The 16,505-nt window shown below is 43.0% G+C and overlaps 1 protein-coding gene across 10 annotated transcripts in view; it reads right to left on the bottom strand.

The window, feature by feature from the left end:
• The window catches only part of LOC126095313 (protein polybromo-1), a 326,966-nt gene that overhangs the window by 279,483 nt on the left and 30,978 nt on the right, over positions 1 to 16,505 (bottom strand). For all 10 annotated transcript variants that reach the window (XR_007521952.1, XM_049910108.1, XM_049910110.1 and 7 more), the window contains exon 6: positions 2,215 to 2,388. Coding sequence is in view for 9 of the 10 variants with exons in the window: in XM_049910108.1 (XP_049766065.1) it covers positions 2,215 to 2,388 (174 nt within the window). In the remaining variant the exon portion in view is untranslated. The remainder of the gene's footprint in view (positions 1 to 2,214; positions 2,389 to 16,505) is intronic.

Genomic DNA, 16,505 nt, shown 5'->3' on the forward strand with positions numbered 1-16,505 from the left:
GATAGCAAGACACTAGAAGATTAAGTGGTTCAAAAAGAGGGCATTTGGGCAGGAAATGGTGAACTGTCAAAGGTTGACAACACTTAGCACACTAGTGGTGGGGGACCACTACCTAACACATGACAATGGCTGAAATGACAGAACCCAATGCACCACCTAGCCAAAATGTTCTCCTCGTGGCGACAGGAGGTTGGCCACGTTACTGTGAGACGGTTTAATCCCTCGGAGCTTGTTCCCATGGAGAAGAAGACCAGTGGTGATGCCCAAATGACACCATCTATCAACAGATGGCGACATGGAGATCATCGGAAGGAATTGAAGAGCTAGCAGGCCGCAGTAGGAGGACAGCAGTCTCGGCAGCAGTGTCAGCAGCCTTGTATCCCATCAGACCAATGTGACCAGGACCCCACATAAACGTCATAGCCGCTCCCTCAAGAACGAGCAAATGGAAGCTTCTTTGAAGCTGTTGCACTAAGGGATGGACTGTGTACAGCACACACAGGCTCTGAAGGACACAGAGAATAGGAGCATATGACAATTAATAACCCTGTGTCGCCAGATGTACTGCATGGCCTAATAGAGAGCAAAGGGCTCTGCTGTAAATATAGAGCAGTGTTTTGGAAGCCAATAACAAGAATCGTCAGTGCCAATGACAAGGCACTCCCAACCCAACGGTCAGTTTTGAGGCCTTAAATAGTTTGAGAAACAGCAATAGATCAAATACAGAGTAGTTTCCTTACGAAGCAAATGAAGTCCAATGTGAACATGGGCCAATGCATGAAGTTATGTGTGAGGATGTAACTAGTTAGATGTATGAGGGTGATGGGTTCAGAGTCTGAAGTATGTTGGAAGAGGTAGTGTTCAGGAGTCACAAGGCTAAGTGGGTGTGGGTAATGTTGGTGCATAGGGAGGTGGCAGGCAGGTGGCAGTAGGGATCTAGGTGTCAATGGGGATGTCCAAGAGTCCGTGATGAGTGGTTTGTATCTTTAATATGAAAGGCTATGCCACAGGCAATTGGTTGGTGGTTTTGGTCAGTAAGACCACAGACTCTCAATAGGAGCACCGTAACCAGGTACAATGAGGTGTCCAGGATTGTTTAGTTTAGAGATTTTGCGAAGAATGTGCAAGGTGAGCATGTGAGGGTAGATGGCAAGCAAGGTGGCGCTGATTTGGTACAGGATTTGGGATTGACAAACATTCTGTCCCAGTTTAGATGAAAACATTGAATTCCCTTCTCCTCTTTTACAGTCTGTATATAACTTAGAGGCACATGTTTGAGATATTTTGACTATCTCGCTTGTCTCATCACACAGTAGTTGTGATTGTATGAGGGTTGGTCAGAAAGCAAGGCACTGCATTTTTTTCTCAGCCAAAAACAATGCTACGAATGCGAAACATGAAGTGTGTATTATTTGAAGTCTCCTGTGTGAGCGTGCCACATTTCCATCACTTCCAACAGACAGCGTAGCTGCAGGACGGCTTCAAAATGGCACCTGTAGGTGATGTATGTAACAAGCAATGTGCTGTTCTTGAATTTCTCACTGCAAAGAAAGAAACTGTGGGGAATATTCACTAATGCTTGTGCAAAGTCCATGAAGCATCTGCTGTCGACAAAAGTACAGTTAGTCACTAGGCATGAAGAGTCAGGTCATCAGAAGGTGGTTTGGAAGAGATCCACGATTTGCAGCGGCGGGGAGACCATCCACAGCTGTCACACCCGACATGCTGCAGCGAGATGATGTCATTCACAAGGACAGACTCATTACGAGTCGGCAGTTAACGCTGCATCTGTCAATCAGCAAAGAAAGTGTGGATGCAATTATCCACACTCTTGGATATTTGAAAGTGTGTGCAAGATGGGTCCCACGGTGTCTAATGGTGGATCACTCTCCACATTATCTTCATTATGCATTGCATGAACCTATCGTTTTTCACAGAACCACTCACCCCAATCTACTTGCCAAATTACTGTTCAAGCATTATACATTCAGTAAACACAATGTAGCCATATAGATTGTGTGTGCATGTGAGTGTGCATATGCGCTCTAAGGAATCATCCATATGCTATTGAAGTTTCAGTCTTAGCTGTGTGCCTCTCGACGTTTCAATGCTTCTCCTATTCTAGAGAGGAATTACTTTTACTCTAAATTATGCACATATGAGAGTACCAATGTCACTTATAGAACTAGTATAAGGTAAATCACGAGAGTGTACCTTTTTTGATGGCAGCAACTGGAAAACCGTATGAAGTGGTCTATTATCTGCATCTGTTGCAGTCATTACAGTTGTAAATAATTCTTCATACACATTTATATCGTCATCATGCGTGCTTGAATTATCATCATCATCTGCCTCACTCTTTTTGGAGTCTGCAGCTGATCTTCGTCCCTATAAAATACAATAATCAGAAATCTACTTTAACACTGAAAACTACTTTGATAAAATAAAACATTTTCTCTTTCCAGAAATATTGAGGTTTACTGCATGTTTTACACTTCTTGTTACTAAGAACTTATTTCCATTAAACAGGAGAAGAGTGGACTAAAATGATTAAGTGTCACAATGCCAGAAACATAACAAATATAATGTATGCTAAATGCGTTTATCAAGGAAGGCAGGTAAGGGAAAACAATAGGGAAGGGGAAACAGGACACACAAAAAACAAGCAATCAGGAGAAAAATTCTTAACACTTTCTTCATCTGCTTTTGGTTGAAACCATCAGTGATAAGTGGAAAATGTTAGCAATTGCTGAATCTGCAAAAAGTACAGCCACCATTGCAGCAACGATACATTAATGAAAATTAGTAAATGAGATGATATAAAAACACCCTTTCTGCGTAGGAGATTGGTAAAATGCAGTAAATATTATGGTCCAAAGTACTGTGACCTGAATGGAGTAGATGAGCTTCTGACCAAGGGAAAAAAAACTAATAAGTTTGTAATATCTGCATCTGATTTGCAGAAAGAGTAGTCTGTTCTTGCTAACAACATACTGTGATAATGTGGAGTCATCTGCAGAAGATAACTCTGCTAAGAACAAGATTGAGGGAGGGTTGGGGGGGGGGGGGGTTAAAGTGTCCATAATTACGTTGTAAGGATGATTTACAGAGCCAACCAGAATATATACCAATGTCATACAAATATTCACACCGTGCATTTGTTACTGCGCATAAGCTAATGCTCTCAGTAGAAGGCTTTATGGGGAACAATTATTAAAGGGATGCTCAACAATCTGCTGTGCAGAAAGCGTAGCGAGTCGAAGTTTGTTATTCTCTGGACTACAAGTACTAAAGGTGACACAAAGAATGATTGACAGTTTTAACACTACACATGGTATCTGTCAATACACTGCACAATCAGATCTGTTGTCAATCTCAAAATCACAAGGTGCTAGGAATGTGTAAAGAGATTAACACTATTTCTGAGTCAAATGGTCGAATTTTCAAAGAACTTCGTTAATTGGAAGGCAAATTTTCAGGAATGGAAAAAAAAGAGGTCTAAAGCAAACGAAGATTTCAAGAAAATAATGGAAAATTCAGGATGGAATAAGAACAATATTCTGAAAAGGGTAAAGTGCTACTCAACGTATAGTGGAGATGTTGAGTCACAGACACGGGGAAAAAAGAGGGCTCCTTCTGAATCAGCCAAACACACTGCACACGCGCACGCGCAAGCACACTGTCTCCGGTTGCCCAGGCCGGCAGTCTCAACTCGGCAGCCAGGGACAGTGGTCAAGTGTGTGATTTTCGTTTGCATACGCGCGAGCGAGCGAGCGTGTGTGTGTGTGTGTGTGTGTGTGTGTGTGTGTGTGTGTGTGTGTGTTCTAACTTGGAAGAAGGCCATTCGGCCTAAAGCTTACTTGTTTAGCAGTCTTTTAGTTGTGCCTGTCTACACTTCAACATCTCTCCCATATGTGGTAAGTAGTAGCTATCCTTTTGATAATATTGTCAAAGACCTTAAGAAGTTAGATCAATCAATTCTGACAACAAATCAATTCAGACAACAAAAACCAAACTGAGCACTCAAACTGTGAAAATAAAAAAGGAATTAGGTGAACAAGTAGAAGCTATTACTAATCCGAGCTGGCAGCACAATCTCACAACGAAGTAGTTGTCTATGAGATAACTAGTAGCTGAAGAAGCCTTTGGCTAGGCCCTGATGCAACTGCACCATTTAATGCTTCATGTGGCTCATTACTATGACTTAACACTTTTACGCAGCAACAGAGTGACATAAACTTTCATTATTTTATTATTATTTTAATTAAACACCGATTTATCTCAAATAATATAAGTTTATTTTGTCAACTGTGATTTTGCCCATACATGTTTACACCAATAACATAAAAACGCTCTTTATTTCACGAATACGAAGTACGTCATGCACCTGCTGTTGTTATAAAAATTGGCACGCCCAATAGAGGGTTAAGAGAGGAATCTGAAACTACTAATAAGCAAATCCTTGGTTACATTAATACTGACTGACTGACTCCATGACACTAAGGTCTTCTGAGGACCTTGGCCTCCAGGTCTGCTTCCACATCTTCTAGCCATCTCACACGCAGTCATCCTCTCCTCCTTCTACCACCAGGATGTCCCGTCATAATCTTCTTCAGGAGCTTTTCTTCTGTCATACATTGGCCATATCCTAACGATCTTAGCCTTCCCATTTTGATTGAGGTTACCAAATCTGGTTCTTTGTACAGAGCCCTTATTTCTTCATTAGTCCTAATTCTCCATCTCTCACCTTCTATTACAGAACCAAAAATCTTCCTCAGCACTTTCCTTTCCCATATATTTAGTTTCTTCTCCAAAGCCTCCGTCAGTATCAATGCCTCACTGCCATACATAAGAACTGGTTAGATCACTGTTTTGTAGAGTGTCTGCTTTAATTTCCTGCACAGGTTCTTACTTTTGAGCATGGTATATAGTGCTCTATATGATCTGTCAGCAGCTTTAATTCGGTTTGTTATACTTGTCTGCACTTTGTTTTCTGATGTTATTACTGAGCCAAGATAAATAAAACTATCTACTCTTTCAAAGCTGTACCCTTCTAACTGTAGATCATCTTTGTTTCTTCTCACTCTCTCAGTTACCGTATACTTAGAATTTGTCTCACTAATTTCTAAACCAAGGTTCTTGGCAGCGGCTTCAAACTCTTTGAAGGCTGATGTGAGCACCTCCGTACTCCTAGCACTTATTACTACATCATCTGCATAGGCCAAGATTTGCAGAAGTCTACTGTAAATATTGCCTCCTGGGTTTGTGTTTATTGATCTTACTGCATTCTCTAATACCAGGTTGTATAGCACTGGGGATAATGGGTCTCCCTGCCTTAGTCCTCCTTCCATTGGGAACAATCTCGACAGACATCCCTGAGCTTTAACCTGGCTTTTGCTGTTTTCCAGGGTAATCTTCATTAATTTTATCAGCTTCTTAGGAAATTTGAATGTCTGCCTTGTTTCCCACAGTGCTGATCTTTTAGCTCTGTCATAGGCATGTTTAAAGTCTATAAAGAGATATTCTAATCTTATGTCGGAACCTGTTCAAAAACATTCGTCAGTGTTGGTTATAGCAACTGTTACTTGTGGAAAGTTTCCCTGAGTACGAGTCTTCCATGCTGTAGATTCCAAGTAACATTGTAAGGATGATTAACTCTGGGAATGAGCAATGACTTAAGAATTAAATATGTGAAAATATTTCTTTAGAGAGAAGCATTACCTTAGTCCAACTAATACAATGTAAAAATTTGACATTTGATGAGGCCTTTTGCCACTGCACAACACAAGCAGCTTGTAGTAAAATTGTGTGCTTATGGAATATCGTCTCAGTTATGTGACCGGATTTATCATTTCCTGACAAGAGAGGTCACGGTTCATAGTAACTGACAGAAAGTCAACAACTAAAACAGAAGTGATTTCTGGCACTCTGTTATAGGCCCTATGCTGTTCCTTATCTATATAAATGATCTACGAGACAATCTGAGCAGCCGTCTTAGCTTATTTGCAGATTATGTTGTTATTTATTGTCTAGTACACTCATCAGAAGATCAAAACAAATTGCAAAATGATTTATAAAAGATATCTTAATTGTGCGAAAATTGGCCATTGACCCTAAATAATGGCAAGTGTGAAATTGGTTAAACTTCAGTCACATGATAAGTCAGTCAAATCTAAAGGCCATAAATTCAACTAAATACCTAGTAATTACAATTACGAACAATTTAGATTGGAAAGAATAAATACAAAATGTTGTGAGGAAGACAAACCAAAGACTGCATTTTATTGGCGGAACACTTAGAAGGGGTAACAAATCTACTAAAGAGACTGCCTACAATACACTTATCTGTCCTCTTTAAGAGTACTACTGTGCAGCCTGGGATCCTTACAAGACAGGATTAATGGAGTACATCGAGAAAGTTCAAAGAAGAGCAGAATGTTTTGTATTATCGGATACAAGATTTGGATGTACACCATTAAAATAAATGTGTTTGTCATTACGGTAGAATCTTCTCACAAAATTTCAACCAGCAACTTTCTCCTCCGAATGCGAAAATATTTTGTTGATGCCTACCTACATAGGGAGAAACCATCATCATAATATAATAAGGGAAATAAGAGCTCGCACAGGAAGATTTTTTCCGGGCACTGTTCGAGAGTGGAATAATACAGAATTATTGTGACAGTGGTTCAATGAGCCCTGTGCCAGGCACTTGAGTGAGTGTGATTTGCAGAGTATCCATGTAGATGTAGATGAGTAATGATTACTGAAAAAGTTTTGGTATGTGGCAGAGCATTTTCTAAATTGATCATGTTATAGAGAGCAGAAGGGAGGCATGGAAGAATTCTGCAGGGCTCAGTGAAAGAGGTTAGTCCAGCAAGTTTTGATGGTTGGTTGGTTTAATGATACATGGGACTGAACTGCAAGGTCATCAGTCCCTCCTACCTGGGAAAGGCAAGTCAACCAAACTACACATCAAAGAAGGGCCTAGTGTGCCAAACCCAAGGTCTATCAAAGGGTCAACCAAGACAAGGAACAAGGAAGAAGAAAAGGGGGAAGGGAAGAAAGGCAGGCGTTCCATCCAGTGAAAAGCCAGAGGCCCTCAAAAGCAAAAACTGTGATTGGGGACATATCCCCTGCCACTTACCAGGGGCACCTCACCCAATAATACCCAGGAAAGACTAGTGACATGGACAGGGAAAGAGAAGCACAGCATAACATAAAAAGAACAACAAGTCAGACAGAACGTATGAGAAAGAAAAGAATAACATGTAGAGCGAGGACTGGGGCAGGCCACCTAGCCCCGACAGTCATTGCCAAGTTGGGGCAGAGGAGGGAACAGGACATCCAGTCAACTCCTCAATGGGCCAACAAGACTGAGGTGCCCTCCCTTAAAGAGTGTCATAAAAACCCCATCACAAATGAACTGTAAAACCAGATCAGCCGCTGAGACGTCATCTGCTAACATCAGGAGTAGCAAGTCAGGAAGATTCAAGAGTACACCGCAGAGTGACTTAAGTTAGGTCAGTCCAGCAAAATGTGGACCATTGTAAAATGGGCACCAGAATAACAGTGAGGCAGATTCTCATGACAAAGGAGATTAGTATGAGTGAGACACATATGGCCGATGCAGAACTGGCCAAGGATAATTGAGACCTTGCAAGAGGCCCGCATGGAAGACCTAAAAAATTTGCAGTCTCCTTTATTGTACGTAGTTCATTCGGTGAAGTCAACAGAGTATGCCATTCCTTTCTCCAAATCCTTAGAACTCGACGTCATAATACCGACAAAATGTCTGGTGTCAGAATACCGATCTCAAGAGGCAGCTTGCCAGCAGCCAATTTGCCCAGCCTGTCAGCAAGTTCATTCCCTGGCAGCCCAAAGTGACCCAAGGTCCAGACAAAGACCGAGTGTCCAGATTGTTTCAGGGTAAAGAGGGAATCCTGGATAGTCAAGACCACAGGGTGGTAAGGGTAACACTAATCGATCGCTTGCAAACTGCTCAAGGAGTCGCTACAGATGACGAAGGACTCACTGGTGCACAAACGGATATACTGAAGAGCATGAGTGACGGCTATCAACTCCATAGTGAAAACACTGCAGCTATCCAGCAAGAAGCACAGTTCATTATATCCCAACGTAAGCAATGCAACAGTGACCAGGAACCACAGCACCACCAGTATAGACTACTTCTGAACACTGGAATGCGCCAAGAATGGTACAGAGTTGGAGCCAGAGGCTTCTCGCGGAACTATGTCTTTCGGTTCTAGTGATAGGTCAAGATAGAGCTGTGGAGGTGTACATGAGCAAGCCAGAGAACAGGTGGGAGAGGCGAGAGCTATGGTCCTGAAAAAGGGGACCAGATGTGGCTGTAGATCATAAACCCGGCCCTGGGCAGCTGTTGCAAGAGGTGAATCTCTGTATTTGGAAAGAGGGCTTGATAGTTCGTGTGCTCTGGGGAGCAGTAGATGTGTAATGCATAAGCAATCAATTGTTGTTTGCACAGAACCCACAGCAGAAGAACCAATGCCTCTGCCACGAGGCTGATCACGGGGCTAGTTCGAACGGCACCAGTCGACAGTCGTTCCTCACAACGGTGTATCAGGTCTAGCATCTGTAATGTTGTAATGTTGTGACGTTGAGCCATATGCAAGACTCCCGTAATTGGGATGGGATTGGACCAATGCTTTGTAGGCCATAGCAAAGTAGAGCAGTCTGCGGCCCAGTTGGCACAGCTGAGGCATCTAAGAGCATTGAGGTGCAACCAACAGATCGGCTTTAGTTGATTACGATGGGGAAGTCATGTCAACCAGGCATCAAAGACCAGTTGCAAAAACCAATAAGAGCCCACCACACTGAGGAACTGTCCATCAAGGTATAGGAACAGATGGGGTGCACTGTATGTTGATGACAGTAATGCATAAACAGGTCTTGGCAGCAGAAAACTGGAAACCATAAGAAAGAACCCAAGACTGCGCTCTGCGTATTTCTTCCCGCAGTCTGAATTCATCAATGCACTTTGCTGACTATATATATAGTCTTCTTGTCGGCTTTGTGTCTTCGGCTTCATCTTGATTGCCTTTTTGGTTGCCCATATTTCTTTCATCTTCTGGCTGTGATCTTGCTTGCGTTCTTCGGTCCATTTTATGCCTGTTCATTTGTCACATTGTATCTCATGTAGTTTACTTTTCTTAATGATGTTTCTGAATTTTATTCTGTCGTTTATTGTGTCTGCTGTTATGTTGAGTTGGTTCAGGTCGTTTTCTAACTCTGCCACCCATTTGTTGTTTCTAGTGGTTACCCAGTCAAAGATCTGTTTGGTCAATCTGTGTGATGGCATTCTGTATAGGTGTCCATAGAATTGTAGTCTGCGTTTTCTAATCTTTTCTGTGATTGTCTCCGTATGTTTGTACAGTTCCTCTGTAGGTTTCTTGATCCATATTCCATTGTTGTTAGTTGCGCCAAATATTTTCCTAAGTATTTTCCGTTCTACTTTTTCTAATTGTCTGATACGTTTATGCCCTAGGATTAGTGTGGTCTCTGCTACATATAGTGCCTCGGAGAGCACCACCGTGTCGTAATGGCGTAATTTGGCTTTTTGCGAGATAGGCTTCTTGTTGTAATGATTCCACACTACTTTGTATGCCTTGTCCAGTTTAGTCTTTCTTTCTTCGTTTGAGTCTCTGTTATGTCCACTCATTTGTAGTGTTTCACCGAGGTATTTGAAGTTTGCCGTTTTGTAAATCGTGCCATACTTTGTGTTCAGAGATGAGAGTTTCTTTGTGCTCATAAACTGTGTCTTTTTGTAAGAGATCTGTAGTCCAGTTTTGGAAGCGATTTCGTGCAGTTTTTCAATAGCATCTTTTGTTTCCTTTGTACCTTTCGTGACAATTGCCAAATCGTCTGCAAAAGCCAGGCATTTAATCTGTAGATTTCCTAAGGTTATCCCCTGTTGTGATGTTTCCCATTCTTTTATGACATTATCTAACACCAGATTGAAAAGGAGAGGTGAGAGGCCATCGCCTTGTCGGACACCTGTGCGAATTTCAAAGGGCTCTGATAGTTCCCCACAGAACTTTACTTTGGAAGTCGTGTTGGTTAAAGTTTGCTCTATGATAGCCCGAGTTTTGTTGTCTACTTTGTATTCTGCTAGAATTTTGAAGAGAGTTTTCCGGTCGATAGAGTCGTACGCCTTTTTGAAGTCAACAAAGCTAATGATCAGGTTCTGTTTGTGTTGTAAAATCATTTTCAGGTTCCAAATTTGTTACGCACAAGACCGCCCTTTACGGAAGCCTGCTTGGTATTCCCCAATCAAGTGGTCGGTCTGGCATTCTAGTCTGTTCAGTAAAGCTTTAGAGAGGATCTTGTATGTGACTGGTAGTAGGGATATTCCTCTGTAGCTGTTCGGGTCAGTCTTGTCACCTTTTTTGTGTAGTGGGTGTATCAGGGCAGTTTTCCAGTCGTCAGGAATTTTCATGGTCTTCCAGATGTCTTCCAAGATCCTGTGGATGTCTTTGGTGAGTTCTGGGTCTTGTAACTTTCAGATTTCTGCGATGATGCCATCTTCTCCTGGTGCTCTATGATTCTTGAGTGACTTGATTATTTCTTTAACTTCTTCTAGAGTTGGAGGCTCACTATCTGGATTGTATGTGCTCGTTTCTGTCATCATTTCTTCCATAGGGGGGTCCGTGTTGAGCAGTTTTTCAAAGTACTTTGCCAGAATGTCACAATTGTTTTTGGTATATTGGTTTCTAGGGTTCCATCCGGTATATATATATAGATTGAAAAGGAGAGGTGAGAGGCCATCGCCTTGTCGGACACCTGTGCGAATTTCAAAGGGCTCTAATAGTTCCCCACAGAACTTTACTTTGGAGGTCGTGTTGGTTAAAGTCACCAGCATACAAAGAGGGGAACACCAGACCGTTAACAACCACTAAAAAACAAAAAAAAAGAGGGAAACAAAACAGAACCCCACAGAATCCCATTCTCCTGCAGATGGGATGTGCTAAAGGAGGTGCCAACCTGTGCCTGGAAAGTGGGACAGGAAAGAAAGTTCTGGATAAATACCAGAAGGGGGCCCCCCAGTAGTAGGTGGCAAGGATGTGGTAGTGCCATGCGGTATCGCAAGCTTTATGAGGATCAAAGACTGCAAAACGTATTGACGCTGGGCAAAAGCAGTTCAGATAGCAGACTCCAGGTGGGCTAAACTATATGCAGTACAACGGCCTCAGCGAAACATGCCCTGGGTCAGAGCCAAAAGGTCCCAGAATTCAAGGCTCTAATATAGCCTTTGACTCACCATACGTTCAAGTAACTTGAGGGCATTGGTTAAACTGATCAGACGATACCTGTCCATCTGCACAGTCAGTTCACTCAGTTTCAAAACTGGAATAACGACACTCTCTAATCACCGGAGAAGGAATTCATCCTTGCTCCAGAGACGGTTGAAAAGGGCAAGTACATGATGTTGGATAGCCACTGATAAGTGTTGGAGAATTTGGTTGTGCACGCAGTCCGGTCCAGGAGCAATGTCAGAGCAGAAAGCAAGGGTGCTGGAGAACTCCCACTGGCTAAAAGGGCATTATAAGCCTCCATATGTCAGAGAATGAAAGGTAATGGGAGTCGTTGCAGGCAGTGTTTGACAAGACGGAACATGGGCGGACTGTAGACCGAGGCTAAGGCCTCGACGAAAAGCCAAGCAAAATGCTCTGTGATGGAGACTGGGCTGGTGAGGGAAACACCATTCAGGGAAATTCCCATGACACCTGTAGGATGACAACGGCCAAAACTCAACATGCTCTTTGCCCCTACCTATGAAGAGGGAGTATGCAGCCTTATGGTACCGACGTATCGTTCTCAACTAATCTATTTCTGTCATTTAATTAGAACGGGCCTCAGTACAAAGCTGTTTCAAGGCCAGCAGGTGGTTGAGAAGTGGATGCCGTTTGTAGCATTGGGGGGCATGACAGTCATCTTTAATAGCCGCATCAATAATGTGGGGTGGGGTGGGGGATGGGGAAGGAGTTGAGATGGTGGTGGGATGTGGTCCAAGGGATAGTCTTCTGTCAGGGAGAATCTGAGGAAGAGGAAATCACTGAAACAGATGCCAAAAGGATAGCTTCGGTCAAAATCTGCATGGCCTATCGGCATCAGTAATGCCCCCCCCCCCCCCCCCCCCTGTAAGGACGTCCTGGAAAATAATGCTGAAGAAAAAAAGAAGATGATCGGGAAACAATTGCTACAGCACAAATTGTCATGAACCCTCTGTAGAACAGAGTGGAGGAATCCAGGGCTTATTTGGAAAGATCAACGGCCAAGAAAGTGCATGGCAGCTCCAGTGTTGAGAAGGCAGAGATCAGGCTCTACCAGCAGGTCTTCAACAATCCTGTCCTGGTCAGTAGTCACAGTACCACCCCACAGATGGTTATGGGCATTAAAATCCTGAAGGAGAAGGAACCCAGAGGGTGGAGGGACCTACCTAAGAAGAGCAGGAACAGTAGGAAGAGTAGGAGTCCTGTCTGGGAGCAGATAAAAATTGCATATCATTATCACAGAGCCTAAATGGATCTGAATAGCTACTGCTCCCAGTAGGATTTGAAAAGGAGCTAAAAATGTCTGTGCAGACCAACATACAGACACCACTGGAGGATCGCAAAGGGCCACCCTGGTTCCAGCAGAAGCTTGGAAACCTTGAACAGTTGGAGAATGAGTATCCACGAAATGAGATCCCTGCAATACAATACACACAACAGAGTAGAGAGAAAGAAGAGAATGTATCACTAGGAGGTGATGATGATAAACATTACAGTTTCATTGGAGGAGAGTAGTACAAGAGCCCGGAAGGACATCAAATAGAACAGAATTGATCACTGTTCCAAGTCTTTGTCACTGTAAAGATAGAGCAACATCCACAAATGTAACATCTGACACTGTGTAAGGATGAGGGCGTGACACCACCCCTGGGATGTCGGGGAGGGGGCGGGGTGGAGACTAATCCTGAGACTTGCGCATCTTCTTCTTTCTTGTACAGTTGTACAGTGCGATCAGCCTTGAGGCACATAGAGTGTGGGTCCCACATCCAAATCTAAGTAACAGGCTTCTTGTCCTGGATACACCAGAAGGGGGGGGGGGGGGGGGGCACTCCCAGAGGTTTTCTTGTCCGACTGAGGAGAAGCAGCTAGTCTGTGAAGGGAGAGAACAGGATGGAGGAGAAAAGGACACAACGGAAGCAAAGACAGATGTTCGAGATACTGGATGGAGATGGTCGAATTTCTGTCAGACCTTACAGTAGGATAGAATGTCGAGAATTTTCAATTCCTGAATTTTCCTTTCCCTTTCAGAGATTGGGCAATCTGGCTCACACACTTGGGTGGTGGGGTGCAAGGACTCTCAACATGGAGAGGATGACCACAGTCGTCGTAAACAGGAATCATTCACATCACAAAGGCATGTGACCCAAATTGGGGACAATGGATACAGTGCATGGGAGATGGCATAACATAACATAACATAACATAACATAACATAACATAACCTAACAGCTTCACATCGCAAAAGTAAACCATAACTTAGATTTTTCCAGAAGGGTATCCCTCTCAAAAGCTATGATGAAAGCCCTGGTATCAACATGATTTTTCCTCAGGACGTATCTGGAATCGATGAAAAGAATACCGTACCATGCGACATTAGCCCAAGTGCCTCATCAGATTGAAGGAGAAGGTCCCTGTGGAAAATAATACCCTAGGTCATATTTAAGGACTGTCAAGGAGTATGTTCACTGGGATGTCTACTAAGTGCTCAGAAGCACAAATGGAAGCAGACTGGCTGGCAGATGAGGTTTTAATTAATAGGGAACCAGATCACATCTTACAAAGAGATGTCAACTTCACCGAAGTTATCTTCAATGTGTTCTTAAAAAAAAAGTGTTTGGTAGTGGCAAAAAATTCCCCCCATCTTGGAACAAATCAGGCAACAGGTAAATGGTTCTGCCCCAAGCTGGCAGACCTGGCCATCCTCCCAGGGAGTGGCCATGGAAGGGAAGGCCAAGGAAGCGAAAGTAGGAGCAGAGAGATAACTTATTCCACCTGGAGAGATAGCCACAGAAGAGGGATCAGAAGGGTGGAGCTTAGCACACTTCACTGGCCTGGCACCACCCACTCCGATCAGAGGCTCACCTTGTGGGCACCACCCAGCCACAGGAAGGGCCACCTGGCACAGTGGTCATTGTGGGAGTTCCGACACCCCAAAAAGATAAGCAGCCACTTCTAGGCATACACGAGGCTGTGGCAGCTCAGATGCCAGAAGGGGGTGCCAAGTGGGTACATAACAGCCCCAGCCCAGAGACTGGCCACTATGCTGGTGACCTTGTGGAGGTGTATGGCAAGGGGGAGGGGGAGGGGAGGGGAGGGGGGGGGGATAGTGGCTACAGTGTGTAAGGAAGAGGGGAATGTGGGAAAAGGAACTGGCACTGGAGACACTAGAGCAGGAGTTCTTCCCCAAACGGCTGACACTATGGAAACAATTTAGAAAGGGAAGTCAAAACCCGAGGGGGTCCAGAAAAAAAAGGGGGGGGGGGGGGGGGACATGAGACAAGTTTGTAAAAATATAGCAGAACTGAGGGAATAGACAAGTTGTCATAAATGGATACACGAAGGAGATAGAGGGGCCGGGCAGGAGGGAGTGGAGTTCAGAATGAGGAGTGGAAATGAGGAAGGGAATGCAGCCTGGAACAGATGAGAGACTGTGGACACTTGGGGCCCATGCATGCCACACATGTACCCACAAAACAGCTGTGGACAACCTTTCGATGAGTTAATTCCAATAGAAACATTCAACAGGAGGTTACCTGATAGAATACAGAGGGGTTTGGTTTAGGGACCTTATAACTATTTACCAACTTCTTAAGCACACAGACAAGCTAGATAGGGCTTTTGAGAGGACAGACAAAATTTTGACTTACTGAAAAAAATTGTGGAAATAGCAAAAGTTAAAATTAACAACGACCAAGGAAGAGGTGATGACAACATTTATAGGAATCATTACTTAGTGAGTGAACAGCTATGATGTAATCAGAATTATAATGTAGATAAAAATGGTATTTGAAAATAGAGGCAGACTGTGGTCAGAATACAATCAGTCACAACCACCTTTAGACCTAATGATGGAAAGAATGGCTCAAATTGACAACCTCTCCATCGTCGGTTGATAATGTGAGACCTTATGATGTTAATGCAAGGACCAGTGATAATGCAAACTTTTAAATTAGAACTGTGACATAGCCAGAGAAGTAGAGGTGTTTCAAATTAATAGAGTTGCCATTGACGAAGGATTTTGGAGTGTATTTTGGCAAGAACACTTAGAAAACCAAAGTAGTGAAGAAACAGTAAGTGGTGAGTTTTGTTTAGAAGTAGAGGATTTACATGTGCTGTTCAGTCACGAATTTGGAAGTGGACTAGTAGGAGAAAGTATATTAACTAGGTTTCAAGAACCGTCTTTAAATGATTACTCTAGGGATGTACTACAACCCCTATGTATTGCTCACACAGGGATTGTGAGGATAAGATTGTTCTAATTACTGCATACACAGAGACATTCAAACAATCATTCTTCCCATGCTCCATACATGAATGGAACAGAAAGAAACCCTAATAACTGATTTTTTTCTAAGTGCAGTTAAGTTGAATAAAGGTGTTGGAGAAGTGAACATTGAATATGATAAAGAAGTACATTATTATATTAGTTTAAGTGAAGAAGTGGTGTCAGGAGAAGAAGAAAATGAAGTTTCAGATACTGTGAAGCTCTTTCATGTTACAGGGGGGCCCTAAAGAAGTTGTAGGTTTTCTAAAGTGTTGTGCTGAAATTCCTAATTCAGTTCATGTGTCAGATAGTACTGGGGATGAAGATCATCTAAGCACTAAACAAAAGTCTCAATGTGTACAGCTGGATGTTGCTACGGTAAATGGCGAGATGTTTCTTTACAAAATTTGGGCAAGTTTAGGAAAAATGTCTTGACAATTCCATCTAGGAAAAATTGGCAGCAATTAGTTAACAACATTACTCAGAATGGTGGAAGACATATCAAAAGATATTTTATAACTACATTACAGAAATATGAAGTAATCTTAACCTAAATTCAATTATTTTTTTTTTTTTTTTTTTTTGTGGTTTTAGGGCGCACAACTTCAATGGTCATTAGCGCCCTGACTACTCTAAAAATGCACCGCGAGGCACAAGTTGACAACAACAACTAAAAGGGAAAACACGCTAAAAGAGATTGACAGGCAGAGGATTAAAAAACAACATCAAATGTCCTTAGCGAGGTTTGTCAAATTGATAAAACAAAGAACACGAGCAGCTGCTCGTGGGTCATCCGCTAAAACGGCATCGAAAGTATTAGGCAGGTTAAGATCGAGGCGCAGTTGGTTAAGATCGGGACAGGACATTAAAATGTGTCTAACAGTCAGCAAGTGCCCACATGGGCAGAACGGCGCCGGCGCAGCCGTCAG

Source organism: Schistocerca cancellata, chromosome 8 (genome assembly GCF_023864275.1).
Source record: "Schistocerca cancellata isolate TAMUIC-IGC-003103 chromosome 8, iqSchCanc2.1, whole genome shotgun sequence".
NCBI lineage: Eukaryota > Metazoa > Arthropoda > Insecta > Orthoptera > Acrididae > Schistocerca > Schistocerca cancellata.